The 15,927-nt window shown below is 35.2% G+C and overlaps 1 protein-coding gene across 6 annotated transcripts in view; it reads right to left on the bottom strand.

The window, feature by feature from the left end:
• Window positions 1-15,927, bottom strand: part of LOC149772624 (uncharacterized) — an 83,716-nt gene that overhangs the window by 34,890 nt on the left and 32,899 nt on the right. For all 6 annotated transcript variants that reach the window (XR_016417657.1, XR_016417656.1, XM_089947567.1 and 3 more), the window contains 3 exons: window positions 12,784-12,914; window positions 2,986-3,214; window positions 1,564-1,842 (listed from right to left, as the gene is read on the bottom strand). Coding sequence is in view for 4 of the 6 variants with exons in the window: in XM_089947567.1 (XP_089803693.1) it covers window positions 1,564-1,842; window positions 2,986-3,214; window positions 12,784-12,914 (639 nt within the window). In the remaining 2 variants the exon portion in view is untranslated. The remainder of the gene's footprint in view (window positions 1-1,563; window positions 1,843-2,985; window positions 3,215-12,783; window positions 12,915-15,927) is intronic.

Below are 15,927 nucleotides of genomic sequence, written 5' to 3'. Positions count from 1 at the left end.
AGCAGACTAATCATTGATTATTTTGTTACAAACAGATCATTTTGAGCATGTCTACTTGCGGATGATCAACAACAATTTTTAAAATACAATTATCTGGCTACTGATCAGGAATATTTTAAGTTTTCCACAAAAAATATGTCCAAAGAGCATAGAGTAACTATGCTAACAGCTTTGCGGTAAATAATAGGCAATTTGGAAAACAAACACTAACAGTAGAATGTTGGCACTCACAATAAATCTAGCCTCAGTCAAGGAAGGTAATGCAGCTGTTACTTCTGGGATGTATCACTCTGTACATAAATCATACAGCTAAATTTCAAGAAATAAATGCAAATCAATTATACTGGAAAATGGATTTAAATTTACACATATTCATCAACAAAATGTATATACAATCTACACATTTACTATTTTACCTATATTTGACCTTTAATGGGAAAATCAGTGCACCCAAGGTGTGTTTACTCAATGAACATATTTCACTTCATGCATCTGTTAAAACCAGGCACATATGGTCCTCCCATGTAGAAGAAATCTGACAGAACATTTGGCATTTTCTGGTGAAAGGGAATTTTAATAATTCTAATCATTGCAAAATTAATGCTGGCAGATGTATAAAACTTGACTCAATCATCTCATCATGTGTGTGTGTGTGTGTGTGTGTGCACAAGATAAATATATAAAAAATTTAATTTCATTTAAAAGTGGATCTTGAATGAATAATGCATAGATTATGTGCATACAATGTATTTACCACTCACACAAAATATGAATTATACACAGTTGTTGTAAATAATATCCATCTTAATAATGTGTGCCAAATATTTATCACTACAAAGGCACAGAAGCAATTTAAGGAATGTAGCCTTGTACATATTATCACCAATTTGATATGTCATTGTACTGAAAGAGAGAAGAGTTTATCCAACTCAACATCAATAATGGCATCATGGTGCAACCCTGTGATATCCAACTCAACATCAATAATGCCATCATTGTGCATGTGTGTGTGTGCTTTGGATTTTTAACGTAACTTTAACAATTCTTCAGTCATATCGCTACGATGTCTGCAGTGTGACAGTTTATAGTGATGTCTAGCACTGGGGCATCATGCTGCAGACATGTAGCACGATGTCCCACCCAGTCACATTATCCTGACACCAGGCTGACCAGTCCTAACACTAACCTCTTAATGCTGAGCACCAAGCAAGGCAGCTGTTAGTACCATTTCTGTAAGTCTTTGGTATCACTCGGCCGGGGATCGAACCCACAACCTCCTGCATCCGAGGTGGGCACTCTAACCACTAGGCCACCGGAGTGGTCCCCATCATGGTGCAACCCTGTGATATCCAACTCAACATCAATAATGCCCTCATGGTACAACCCTGTGATAATTAAATTTTGTTCCATATTTTGATTATGTGATCAACCCCAACTTTAATAATTGGGGCAACAGATCTCAATTTAATAAGAATTTTACAGTCATATCAAATTTCATGGATATTTTTCCCCTTTAAAGTGCAGCAAGATTTTTAGAATTTCTTTTTTTTAAAGTTATTTTACCTTGCACAAAGAGACTTGGTTTCAAGGAGAAAACGGTTTGACTGATGTCAATGTTATAGGCCTGGCAGTATATAGTCTTATTGTGGTCCACATCACTAGGGATGAAGGTCAGACTGGCTCCACTGCCTTTCTTCTGAGATCCAAAATACCAGTCTATAGTTGGGGTAGGTCGACTGGTGGCTGTCACACAAGTTAAGGTCACCAATTCACCTGAAGTCACAGTCAGAGTGTCTGTAATATTCTGATTGTTCTGTTGTAACAATGCTTCTGTAACTCTCACTGTAAAGATAGTTGGCACAGAACTGTGTGTAGTGTTTAGTAAAATATAAATGCATTATATATGAATAAAATGTACTCTGGTTTTGTTTGGGAGGCTCATGATGGATATTGTTTTCAACTTTCAATAAAATTGTTTGTTAAATTATGGATTTAAAGGAAAGAATAGCTAACTGCACCCATTCCATCCTAGATACAAAAGAAACGCTGCAGTAAATAAAAAAGACTAATATTATCGATTAAAGGAAGAGTTACTTTCCCTCTCACTGAAGGCCTAAAGGATGACCCCTTCTCACTCCCCAAGGAAGTGGGGATGGAACCATAAATATAACTCTAACAGGTACAGCTGAATATAAAACACTTTCACCCATAGAGCAAAACAGAAATTTCCACATATTTTTGTGTTTAACTTTGAAAACAAAGGGGAATATTATGTCATTTTATGTAATTTACTGAACAAAAGAAAACAGGAAAAGACTGTAAATATATAAAGCAAATACATAAGCCATATAGAATATTAATGAAAAATGTAAATTATGCAGCAAACAAAAAATTTCCACATATTGTCCTATTGGTTTGTTAAACTTCGATACAAATTTCTCATTTGGAAATTCCCCCCCATTGCAAAGAAGTAGAACCAATTGAAGTCATGGTCACTAAATGTTTGTCTTGCTCATCATACTTTGATGTACTGCCACACAAGGATACTAGCTCTAAAGAAAGGAATCCTGTTGGCATTAAACTGGACAGGTGACAAAAAAAAATCCACAATGTTGACAGAGCAGGTCAGAAACAATAATCCTTAACATTTTTATCAAAACTGCCAGTTTTTGAGAGATGTCCAAATGTACTAAATACCATTACCTGAATACATGTTTCATGTGGCTTTTGGTAAGATAAGTTATAAATTTTGAAATTTTAAATACCAATCAATCTAATTCTACTCACATTTAAATACAAAACAAAGCAATTTTTTAATTTTATCATTTCTATATACTTCGCCAATTTAAGTCCAGTCTCTGGGACCTACTCCTGCAAGGTGATATCTTGTATTTGCATCGTGTCCTGGCAGATGGTTCTCATACTAGTCATGTGATGAGGAAGCAGGGCTGAACGACATGTAGAAAAGGTCAATTATAATCTTACCAGCAAATCTGACTGTGTGTAGTCCTGTGGCCATGATATTTATGGAGGGATCAAAATACACAATCCTACAGGAAAATGTAACTGTCTTGTCACTGTTGTCACTCAATGTAGTGTACAGAGGTAGATCAAGTGTACTGGTGTAGATCTGTTCTTGATCTTGACAGGCTTCCAGTGTTCCAGAAGAGTTGGTAGTTGTAAAGAGTACAGATGTAGCAGGATTTGACAGATCCTGGAATGTTGAAAATTTAGGAAATTGGCAGAGGATGTATCACAAGGTCGCATAGCATAGTCTAAGGAGCAGTCTGAATGTTCATGGTAGTTTTACTATTATACTGGGTTTGACTGGCAAGATGAAGAGACATAATGATTTGGAATAACACAACCATTTAAGTACTCCAGTTCTAAAGTACAAAACTATTATCCATGTTTTAATGTAATATGAAAAATCCCACTGAACATAGCAAAACACATAATTATTGGTTTCACTAGGAGGATTAGGGATGTCACAATACAATCAAAAGATTATTGTAGATATTAATTTTATTGTTGAATAAACGGACATCAAAAAGTTAGTTTCACATTCAAAGATAAATTAGAATTCAAAAGTCGAGTCTTAGAAAGAGAGAATGCTTTCCAGTGAACACCTAGCCAAACCAAACAACTATTTTCCTCTAGAGGTTTGAAAAAAGCAGGATAAAAAATAAACAAACCTTAACGTTATAAATGTTGCAAGATTTTAACCTTCAGATCAGTGCATTGCTTGGTTTGAACTGAAAATTTGCATAACTGCATGCCAATATTACATCTGAATATGTGCATACCTGCATGCCAATATTACATCTGAGTATGTGCATACCTGCATGCCAATATTACATCTGAGTATGTGAATACCTGCATGCCAATATTACGTTTGAGTATGTGAATACCTGCATGCCAATTTTACGTTTGAGTATGTGAATACCTGCATGCCAATTTTACATCTGAGTATGTGCATACCTACATGCCAATATTACATTTGAGTATGTGCATACCTGCATGCCAATTTTACATCTGAGTATGTGCATACCTGCATGCCAATATTACATCTGAGTATGTGAATACCTACCTGCATGCCAATATTACATTTGAGTATGTGAATACCTACCTGCATGCCAATTTTACATCTGAGTATGTGAATACCTGCATGCCAATATTACATCTGAGTATGTGAATACCTGCATGCCAATATTACATCTGAGTATGTGCATACCTGCATGCCAATATTACATCTGAGCATGTGAATACCTGCATGCCAATTTTACATCTGAGTATGTGCATACCTGCATGCCAATATTACATCTGAGTATGTGCATACCTGCATGCCAATTTTACATCTGAGTATGTGCATACCTGCATGCCAATATTACATCTGAGTATGTGAATACCTGCATGCCAATTTTACGTTTGAGTATGTGAATACCTGCATGCCAATTTTACGTTTGAGTATGTGAATACCTGCATGCCAATTTTACATCTGAGTATGTGCATACCTACATGCCAATATTACATTTGAGTATGTGCATACCTGCATGCCAATTTTACATCTGAGTATGTGCATACCTGCATGCCAATATTACATCTGAGTATGTGAATACCTACCTGCATGCCAATATTACATTTGAGTATGTGAATACCTGCATGCCAATTTTACATCTGAGTATGTGAATACCTGCATGCCAATATTACATCTGAGTATGTGAATACCTGCATGCCAATTTTACATCTGAGTATGTGAATACCTGCATGCCAATATTACATCTGAGTATGTGAATACCTGCATGCCAATATTACATCTGAGTATGTGCATACCTGCATGCCAATATTACATCTGAGTATGTGAATACCTGCATGCCAATTTTACATCTGATTATGTGCATACCTGCATGCCAATATTACATCTGAGTATGTGCATACCTGCATGCCAATTTTACATCTGAGTATGTGCATACCTGCATGCCAATATTACATCTGAGTATGTGCATACCTGCATGCCAATATTACATTTGAGTATGTGAATACCTACCTGCATGCCAATATTACATTTGAGTGTGTGAATACCTGCATGCCAATATTACATCTGAGTATGTGCATAGCTGCATGCCAATATTACATTTGAGTATGTGCATACCTGCATGCCAATATTACATCTGAGTATGTGCATACCTGCATGCCAATATTACATTTGAGTATGTGAATACCTACCTGCATGCCAATATTACATTTGAGTGTGTGAATACCTGCATGCCAATATTACATCTGAGTATGTGCATACCTGCATGCCAATTTTACATTTGAGTATGTGAATACCTGCATGCCAATATTACATTTGAGTGTGTGAATACCTGCATGCCAATATTACATCTGAGTATGTGCATAGCTGCATGCCAATATTACATTTGAGTATGTGCATACCTGCATGCCAATTTTACATCTGAGTAGGTGCATACCTGCATGTCAATATTACATCTGAGTATGTGCATACCTGCATGCCAATATTACATTTGAGTATGTGAATACCTACCTGCATGCCAATATTACATCAGAGTATGTGAATACCTGCATGCCAATATTACATTTGAGTATGTGAATACCTGCATGCCAATATTACATCAGAGTATGTGCATACCTGCATGCCAATATTACATCTGAGTATGTGCATACCTGCATGCCAATATTACATCAGAGTATGTGAATACCTGCATGCCAATATTACATCAGAGTATGTGAATACCTGCATGCCAATATTACATTTGAGTTTGTGCATACATGCATGCCAATATTACATTTGAGTATGTGAATATCTGCATGCCAATATTACATTTGAGTATGTGCATACCTGCATGCCAATATTACATTTGAGTATGTGCATACCTGCATGCCAATATTACATCTGAGTATGTGCATACCTCATGCCAATATTACATTTGAATATGCTGATAATGTCTCAAATTGCTGGACAGATGCTCATATTACTAAGGTTTCAAACTGCATGACAGTTCAGCTTATATAACTTTACAACTCATTATTTCTAAAACTGCACAACAAAAAAGAATTATTCTGCTATTATCGGTGTCTAGATGCATATAAGGTAGCATCTTTTAAGCGTATGAAGTATTCAAGACAACTATGCAAAATATCTCCCAAACTTTATACCATGCTGATTTTATATATTTTATATATTTTATTAATGTCTGACAGAAGTCTTGCATAATTAGTACACACTGACATCACTTATAACAAGAACCTATCTAACATATTAATAATTTACCAAATTTTATCAAATTAAATGAGAAACATGATCTCTGGAAAGGTAACAAGCTCAACCTCATCAGAATGGCAAACAGCGCTTATTATACAACTTATGGTGACCATGATGACATAAGCTTTTAAACCCAGCTGGAGCAAAGTATGAAAATAACTGTCCTGAGTGGAAGTCATCTCAGTCAATCAGGTACAAGATAACCTTGTAACAATGTTCATATTTTGCTAATTATTAAATTCATCCTTTATTCTTGAACAAATTGTATCAAAACCTAATCAGAAATAAATGGAACTTGGTCATAATCATATTCTTGTGGATGTGGGCCTATTTACCAAGTTTGATCAAAATCATGCCAGACTCACAGTTCCTTGGGTGGTACAAAGCTCCAATAATCAGATGTTAGTACAACCCATTAAAACAAACAAGTACATGTATTGCTAGTATCATAATAAAACTCATCCAAAATGTACAGATTACCTCCCTTTACCCACTAGGTTGCACTCCTTATACAACACATTTTTATATTTAACACTACTCTGAAACTGGATGCTCACACTGCAGGGAGGATGGGAGGGACTTTAAGTAATTTGATGGGAGATGTATTTTCAGAGAAACATCATTTGCTCTAAAGTTTCCTTTCTTCATCAATCACATTGCTCAATCACATTAATGTTAGGAGAAGAGGCAACAAGAGAAAATGGCGAGGATCCAACCTCTATCTAAAAACACCCTGTAGGGTAAATAAAAACTGCAATTAAGGTTAAAACTCTCCTACCAACAGTTGCCAAAACCAAATACAAGCATATTACACATGTGCAAGGAACTATCCTGTAGACTTCTGCATTCTCTATATAATTACTAAGTAAGGTTTTTTATCTGGCAAATCTAAGAAAGTTGACAAGTCATAACCAAGGATGTGGTTGTGTCAAGAGTAGTGTGGTCTGGTGACTTTGTGAATTGGGATTTTCAGCTTCAGACAACAATAGCTGACTAAAAGAGGACAATGGTGTAACTAACATGCATTATGCAAAGTGAACATATATATGGCAACAAAATATAGTATTGTGTTTTAAAGCTTACAATAGATAACCAATCATAATAGGAAAATCATGCGCCCAGCATACATGATGCAAAATCAACAGTGCATATCACAGAATTCTAGTTTTGTTAATGAAGTCATGTCACCCTTTCAATGGATCCCTTTAACAATACATGTTTTAGACAAGTTGTCATTCCTGATATTGAATGCCAAAAATCAAAATGAGGCTAACACTGTTGGGTTAATTTTTGTTATATTGACTTCGACATTATTCTATAGCATTGGCATTTTAATTTAACAAAATATTGTTCCACAGTTTGATATTTTTGTATGTTTAACTATATGTTGATGTAGGGGTACCAATGTTAATTATGATTGTTTGATAGAAGGATAGATAGTCTGACAAAAAACGAGTGGTCCCCCTCTAGTAAGACCAAACCTTCTGCAGCAGCAAAGTGGCCTTACAGGAAGGGAGACCTTACATGAAGGGAAGTCTTACAGGAAGGGAGGCCTTACAGGAAAGATGACCTTACAAGAAGGGAGGTCATACAGGAAGGGAGGCCTTACAGTAAGGATCGCCTTACAGAAAGGGAGGCCTTACAGGAAGGATAGCCTTACATGAAGGGAGGTCTTACAGGAAGGGAGGCCTTACAGGAAGGGAGGTCTTACGTGAAGGGAGGCTTTACAAATGTGGAGGATCACACATATCAGAGCAATAAAAACATTCTCAGGTAATTTATCATGTATGAGGTTCATGTTAAATGAAGCACAAGAACTGAACAGTTAGTTACAATAACACTGATTCATTCTGTATATAAATTAGCAGCTTTCATCAGGTTCTAGCTCAAAATGGAATGTATATGTACCAATGAATGAAATCAAAAGACAATTAACCCATCCAGAAACAAAATAAATTTATTTGAAAAAAAATCCATACACTTAATTCGCAGATAAAAAAAGAGATTAACTCAATATAAATAGGGTGTAACAGGCGTGCACCACAGTGAAAAGATGACAACTTGGTGTGGGTTCTATTAATACTAATGTATTAAAAAAAATACAAACCTTTTACAATGACAGTCAAATCTGGAAACAGATAATCACTTATTAAAGACAAGAGCAAAGACCCCAGGCACAATGGATCAACTTTGAAGACAAACAACATGCTTGACGACCACAATAAAACCCTTTCAAAAAGTGTTTGCGCTATGGTATTATCAGGGTTATGCGATGTTTCATAAACGATTAATAAAAATACAAACCTGACTGACATTGTACATTGGTGACAGCTCCTTTTAAAGAAGAAACTGTTAATCATAATCAGGATTTAATGGACTTCAGCACTGCAATGGCAGTTAGTGACATGCACTTTATTCTGGTTTACTGTCTGTAGCATGCAATGACTATCGCTTAGATTTCAGGACCAGTAGACAGACTAGACTTCAGCACTGCAATGGCAGTTAGTGACATGCACTTTAGTCTGGTTTACTGTCTGTAGCATGCAATGACTATCACTTAGATTTTAGGACCAGTAGACAGACTAGACTATTATTTTTTACAGAACTAACACTTTCATAAGCGGTAATGACATCAAAGGATTGAAAAAGGATATGTGGTATTTATCTCTGTTTTGCAATGTGTGAAGTGTAAGATAACAAATAACATTACAATGTGTCATGCATAGCAGTTTTAGAATTATCTCCCCTTTGCTTTTGTGAAAGAGTCATTGATAGCAATGTTGAAATGCATTTCTTCCAGAACATTATGACTGTAAGTCATTGACAACCGTATGTTTATATAATAAGATCAATTAATGTGAGATGATTGTGGACATAAATGAGAGGTGGTCACTCATAGCAGAGGTTGCTCAAGACAGGTCTTCATCAAAAATACAGTAACTCAGTTAAATGCAATGGCACATGTACTTTTGTAAATCTGAATGTATGCCATCACATCTGTTATACCAAAGAAGCAAATAACATGGTTATTTAATTATTATAGCCCAAATCTTATATGTGTTTTACTGTACACTGGATATTGTTTTTCTTCAGATTACCATTTGTTGGCCTAATCATTTAAAAAAAACTATGTTATGCTAAAAGATTTAGGTTGGTGTCTTTTATTATATAGCTGAAGTGATGAGGGCATTTCTCACATTCCTCTGTTCATAACAAAGATAAGCTATCTGAGGAGACTTAGGTTGGTGTCTTTTATTATATAGCTGAAGTGATGAGAGCATATCTCACATTCCTCTGTTCATAACAAAGATAAGCTATTTGAGGTGATTTAGGTTGGTGTCTTTTATTATATAGCTGAAGTGATGACAGCATTTCTCACATTCCTCTGTTCATAACAAAGATAAGCTATTTGAGGTGATTTAGGTTGGTGTCTTTTATTATATAGCTAAAGTGATGAGGGCATTTCTCACATTCCTCTGTTCATAACAATGATAAGCTATCTGAGGTGATTTAGGTTGGTGTCTTTTATTATATAGCTGAAGTGATGAGAGCATTTCTCACATTCCTCTGTTCATAACAAAGATAAGCTATTTGAGGTGATTTAGGTTGGTGTCTTTTATTATATAGCTGAAGTGATGAGAGCATTTCTCACATTCCTCTGTTCATAACAATGATAAGCTATCTGAGGTGATTTAGGTTGGTGTCTTTTACTATATATATCTGAAGTGATGAGAGCATTTCTCACATTCCTATGTTTATAACAATGATAAGCTATCTGAGGTGATTTAGGTTGGTGTCTTTTATTATATAGCTGAAGTGATGAGGGCATTTCTCACATTCCTATGTTTATAACTAAGATAAGCTATCTGAGGAGATTTAGGTTGGTGTCTTTTATTATATAGCTGAAGTGATGAGAGCATTTCTCACATTCCTATGTTTATAACACTGATAAGCTATCTGAGGTGATTTAGGTTGGTGTCTTTTATTATATAGCTGAAGTGATGAGGGCATTTCTCACATTCCTATGTTTATAACAATGATAAGCTATCTGAGGTGATTTAGGTTGGTGTCTTTTATTATATAGCTGAAGTGATGAGGGCATTTCTCACATTCCTATGTTTATAACTAAGATAAGCTATCTGAGGAGATTTAGGTTGGTGTCTTTTATTATATAGCTGAAGTGATGAGGGCATTTCTCACATTCCTCTGTTCATAACAATGATAAGCTATCTGAGGTGATTTAGGTTGGTGTCTTTTATTATATAGTTGAAGTGATAAGAGCACTTCTCACATTCCTCTGTTCATAACAAAGATAAGCTATCTGAGGTGATTTTGCTTCCTCAGTCATAATTATTTGACTAGGGTTGAAATGGTTAGCATACTTCTTAACTGTAATAAATTAACTATTACTGGTAATTTGCAGCTGGAAACACCGCAATTTAAAAAGTGTGAAATTGCCAGAATTTGGCATAACCAAGCTTCCATTTTTTTAAAAATCTAGTGAAATTTACTCTTGCTGATAAAATATTTCTCACTTATGTTTGCATAAGCCCTTGGTATACATTCTTAATGTCTGGCATATTCTCTGCAATTTCATCCATTAATCAGCCTCAATTATGATGGACCATATAATGCTAGACTTCATCTTCCATAATACATTTTGCACCAATGTTTATCTCCATAATTTAAATTTTTAAATTTACATCAGATTTGTCTTACCTCTCTATCTTTACTTTAATCCATTTTCCAACACTACTGCTGGACATGGCCAAGATTACTCCTATTTGACATTCAAATACAACACTACTGCTGGACATGGCCATGATTACTCCCATTTGATATTCAAATGCAACACTATTGCTGGACATGATTATTTCTATTTGATATTCAAATGCAACACTACTGCTGGACATGGCCATGATTACTCCCATTTGATATTCAAATGCAACACTACTGCTGGACATGGCCATGATTACTCCCATTTGATATTCAAATGCAACACTATTGCTGTACATGATTATTTCTATTTGATATTCAAATGCAACACTACTGCTGGACATGGCCATGATTACTCCCATTTGATATTCAAATGCAACACTACTGCTGGACATGGCCATGATTACTCATATTTGATATTCAAATGCAACACTACTGCTGGACATGGCCAAGATTACTCATATTTGATATTCAAATGCAACACTACTGCTGGACATGATTATTTCTATTTGATATTCAAATGCAACACTACTGCTGGACATGGCCATGATTACTCCCATTTGATATTCAAATGCAACACTACTGCTGGACATGGCCATGATTACTCATATTTGATATTCAAATGCAACACTACTGCTGGACATGGCCAAGATTACTCATATTTGATATTCAAATGCAACACTATTGCTGGACATGATTATTTCTATTTGATATTCAAATGCAACACTACTGCTGGACATGGCCATGATTACTCCCATTTGATATTCAAATGCAACACTACTGCTGGACATGGCCATGATTACTCATATTTGATATTCAAATGCAACACTACTGCTGGACATGGCCAAGATTACTCCCATTTGATATTCAAATGCAACACTATTGCTGGACATGATTATTTCTATTTGATATTCAAATGCAACACTACTGCTGGACATGGCCATGATTACTCCCATTTGATATTCAAATGCAACACTACTGCTGGACATGGCCATGATTACTAATATTTGATATTCAAATGCAACACTACTGCTGGACATGGCCATGATTACTCATATTTGATATTCAAATGCAACACTACTGCTGGACATGGCCAAGATTACTCCCATTTGATATTTAAATGCAACACTATTGCTGGACATGATTATTTATATTTGATATTCAAATGCAACACTACTGCTGGACATGGCCATGATTACTCCCATTTGATATTCAAATGCAACACTACTGCTGGACATGGCCATGATTACTCCCATTTGATATTCAAATGCAACACTACTGCTGGACATGGCCATGATTACTCATATTTGATATTCAAATGCAACACTACTGATGGACATGGCCATGATTACTCCCATTTGATATTCAAATGTGACACTACTGCTGGACATGGCCACGATTACTCCTATTTAATATTCAAATGCAACACTACTACTGGCCATGGCCATGATTACTCCTATTTAATATTCAAATGCAACACTACTGCTGGACATGACCATGATTACTCCTATTTAATATTCAAATGCAACACTACTGCTGGACATAGCCATGATTACTCATATTTAATATTCAAATGCAACACACTGTATGAAATACTGAACTCATACTGGTCAACAAAATGACCCACTATGCCACTTAATAACCTCATTTTTCTTAGTATGGCTGTCAGCTGACAAGCTACCAACTTTTGGAAATAGTTACCACTTATGCATAAATTGTCAACATTTATCCAGGTAATCATTACATCTCTAATTATAATCCTCAATACCACTGTACTGACCTACCTGGTAAAGCCACTGTACTGAAGTCATGGGATACATACAGCTAGTTGTTTTACACTGCAATTTCACAGAAGTCACACTGAGGTCTACACTTGCATTTGGATCTTGAGTGAAGGTAACTCCTGCTGGAAGAGCTGAAAAATATTTTTATTTTGACTTTTACTTTGAAACTAGAACACTACATTTTAATTATTTCACATTTCTTAAAATCTACTTACCAACCTTCAGACCACATACAATAAATCAGACTCCATTTTAATTGATTACTTGTGGATCAGAAGAGTCTCAAGAAGTGTAACTGATGAGTTAAATTTTACAAAACAGTCTAACATAACATATAACATCCAGTGTGTTGGTATGTGGCATGATTTGTCTACATGATGTCTAACATATAACATCCAGTGTGTTGGTATGTGGCATTATTTGTCTACATAATGTCTAACATATAACATCCAGTGTGTTGGTATGTGGCATTATTTGTCTACATGATGTCTAACATATAACATCCAGTGTGTTGGTATGTGGCATTATTTGTCTACATAATGTCTAACATATAACGAATGGTCAAAAAAAACCTCTTTAAGTGGTGGATAAGCAATGACATACACTTACTCTAAAAGGTTGCCAATAGTTGCCATTTTCTTAGTATCAACCTTAACTTTAAATACAAATCTTGAAAACATATCTGAAATTTAAGATACATCAGTTATGTAACAGAGAACTATTTACAAGTTGAGTTTGTATCAAAAATCTGACAAAAGTTTCCAATAGCCCACCGCCCCTAAAAAAAGTGTGTTTCTGGACAGCCAACTATCCCTGGGGGGAGGTAGCTGCAGTCAAAATTCCCTTTTCAAATAAAAACAACATTCCATCAAAAAAAAGGATAAAATTATACTAAAACAGATATGCATAAACTTTCATTTCATATACCATTTAAATAACTTTAGCAAATCATTGTAATCTGTGCAATGTAAGCCATGTCATGACTCACTTAGAGGGATGGTCCGTTATTAAATTAAAAAAATGTTTTTATAAAAGAAGACCAGTACATTTAATTTATTTGCCTATTTATAAGTAGATATTGTGAATCAATCTAATATTTTATACTGGCTTACTGCATTAAGAAATTTACATAATATTTTCCTTTAAATACACCTGCATTACAGAGTTTTATAATTCCATTCTAAAAATCAGTCAAATGAATATAATTTATCTCCATTTATGTAAATGATGTCAGTCTTACATATGCTTGAACATAATTAATATTCACTATTCTGAATATCCAAGAATTGAATTGCAATAGTTACACATTGCAATAGCTGTTGTTGTTGTTGTACTGTTTAATGCCATTTTTCAGCACATGATAGTGTGCTATAAATGGCGGCCAGTATTAATGGTGGAGGAAGAACCCGGGAAAAGCCCGAAAAGAACCTCCGACCCACGAGAAGCTACTGGCAAGCTTTCTCACATACCCACATTAGCCGAATCAGAGACTCGAACCCATGCAGACAGAGGTGAGATGGCAGTGATCCGTAACGGAGAGCGCTTTAGACCACTCGGCCACTCGGGGCCCCCACATTGCAATAGTACTTATTCTTGTATGTATGTACTAAAAAACAACTAACCCATATAACGACACTCATAGGATGTAATTACATGAAGAAATGTATAACGATTACACCAAACGTGTAAGTACTAAAATGCAACTAACCCATATAACAACACTCATAGGATGTAATTACATGAAGAAATGTATAATGATTACACCAAACGTGTAAGTACTAAAAAACAACTAACCCGTATTAACGACACTCATAGGATGCAATTACATGAAGAAATGTATAATGATTACACCAAACGTGTAAGTACTAAAAAACAATTAACCCATATAACGACACTCATAGGATGTAATTACATGAAGAAATGTATAATGATTACACCAAACGTGTAAGTACTAAAAAACAACTAACCCATATAACGACACTCATAGGATGTAATTACATGAAGAAATGTATAATGATTATACCAAACGTGTATGTACTAAAAAAACACCTAACCCATATAACGACACTCATAGGATGTAATTACATGAAGAAATGTATATTGATTACACCAAACGTGTAATTACTGGAATGTATGATGATATGACCATTCATTCAGAAGCAGAGATAACAAGATTTTCAAGCTGGCTATTGTGGCAGCCATATTAGATACCAAATCAGTACCATTTTCTTTTAGTACCAAGTAGATATCATATTAAGAAGTCTTTTGTTGAAACCCCATGTCAGTATGACTTTTTACTCAGGAGGTCTGAAGCAGCAATAAAAAGATATTCTAGATGATTTATGTGGTAGCCATATTGGACTTCTGATCAATACCATTTCACACAGGACAAACAAGACATCATAATATGTCTTTTGGAAAAAATATTATGTTGATATATCCATCCATTCAGAAGGAGTATTCATAATAAGATTACAATGATGGTCATTATATGGCAGTCATGTTGGATGTCAGAACAGCAAAATGTTCATTTAAAATCAACGAGACATAGTAAGAAATCTTTTGGTGAAAAGGTGTTGCCAATATAAATTTCTGTTCAGGAGTTGCAATAAGATTTGAAATTGGCAGCCTCGGCAGTGTTATTGACTTTAGATTGGCAACATTTTTATTTAGAACTAACTAGACGTCCTAAGAAGTCTCTCAATGAAAACACTACATTCATATAACCATCTATGCAGGAATAGTTATTGTATTGTTGTGGGTTTAACATCATTTGTAAGCACACTATCGACTACAAATGGTGGAGGAAAAAATCAGGGTAACTCTGTAAACACCACTTACTAAAGAGAAGTTACCGGTAAGCTTTCTCACATACCCAAAATGGCTGAGCCCAACATTCTGACCCATGTGGATGGAGGTGAGATGGCAATGATCGCTAAAGGTAACCCCTTTAGACCACTCAGCTACTATGGCCACCATTTTAACTTAGAAATAAATGAACACCATACAGTCTTTTGGTGAAATCCCTATGTTAATTTCACAATCCATTCAGGAGAATGGCAACTGGCCATACTGAAAGTGTGAGCAGCACCAATTTCTTTTGGACAGGGAATACTACATAAGAAAAAAAGAACAGTAGAAACC

This window comes from Sinohyriopsis cumingii, unplaced genomic scaffold, assembly GCF_028554795.1.
Source record: "Sinohyriopsis cumingii isolate HCF-2022 unplaced genomic scaffold, ASM2855479v2 utg001339l, whole genome shotgun sequence".
NCBI lineage: Eukaryota > Metazoa > Mollusca > Bivalvia > Unionida > Unionidae > Sinohyriopsis > Sinohyriopsis cumingii.
This window is presented reverse-complemented; position numbering and strand designations above follow the sequence as displayed.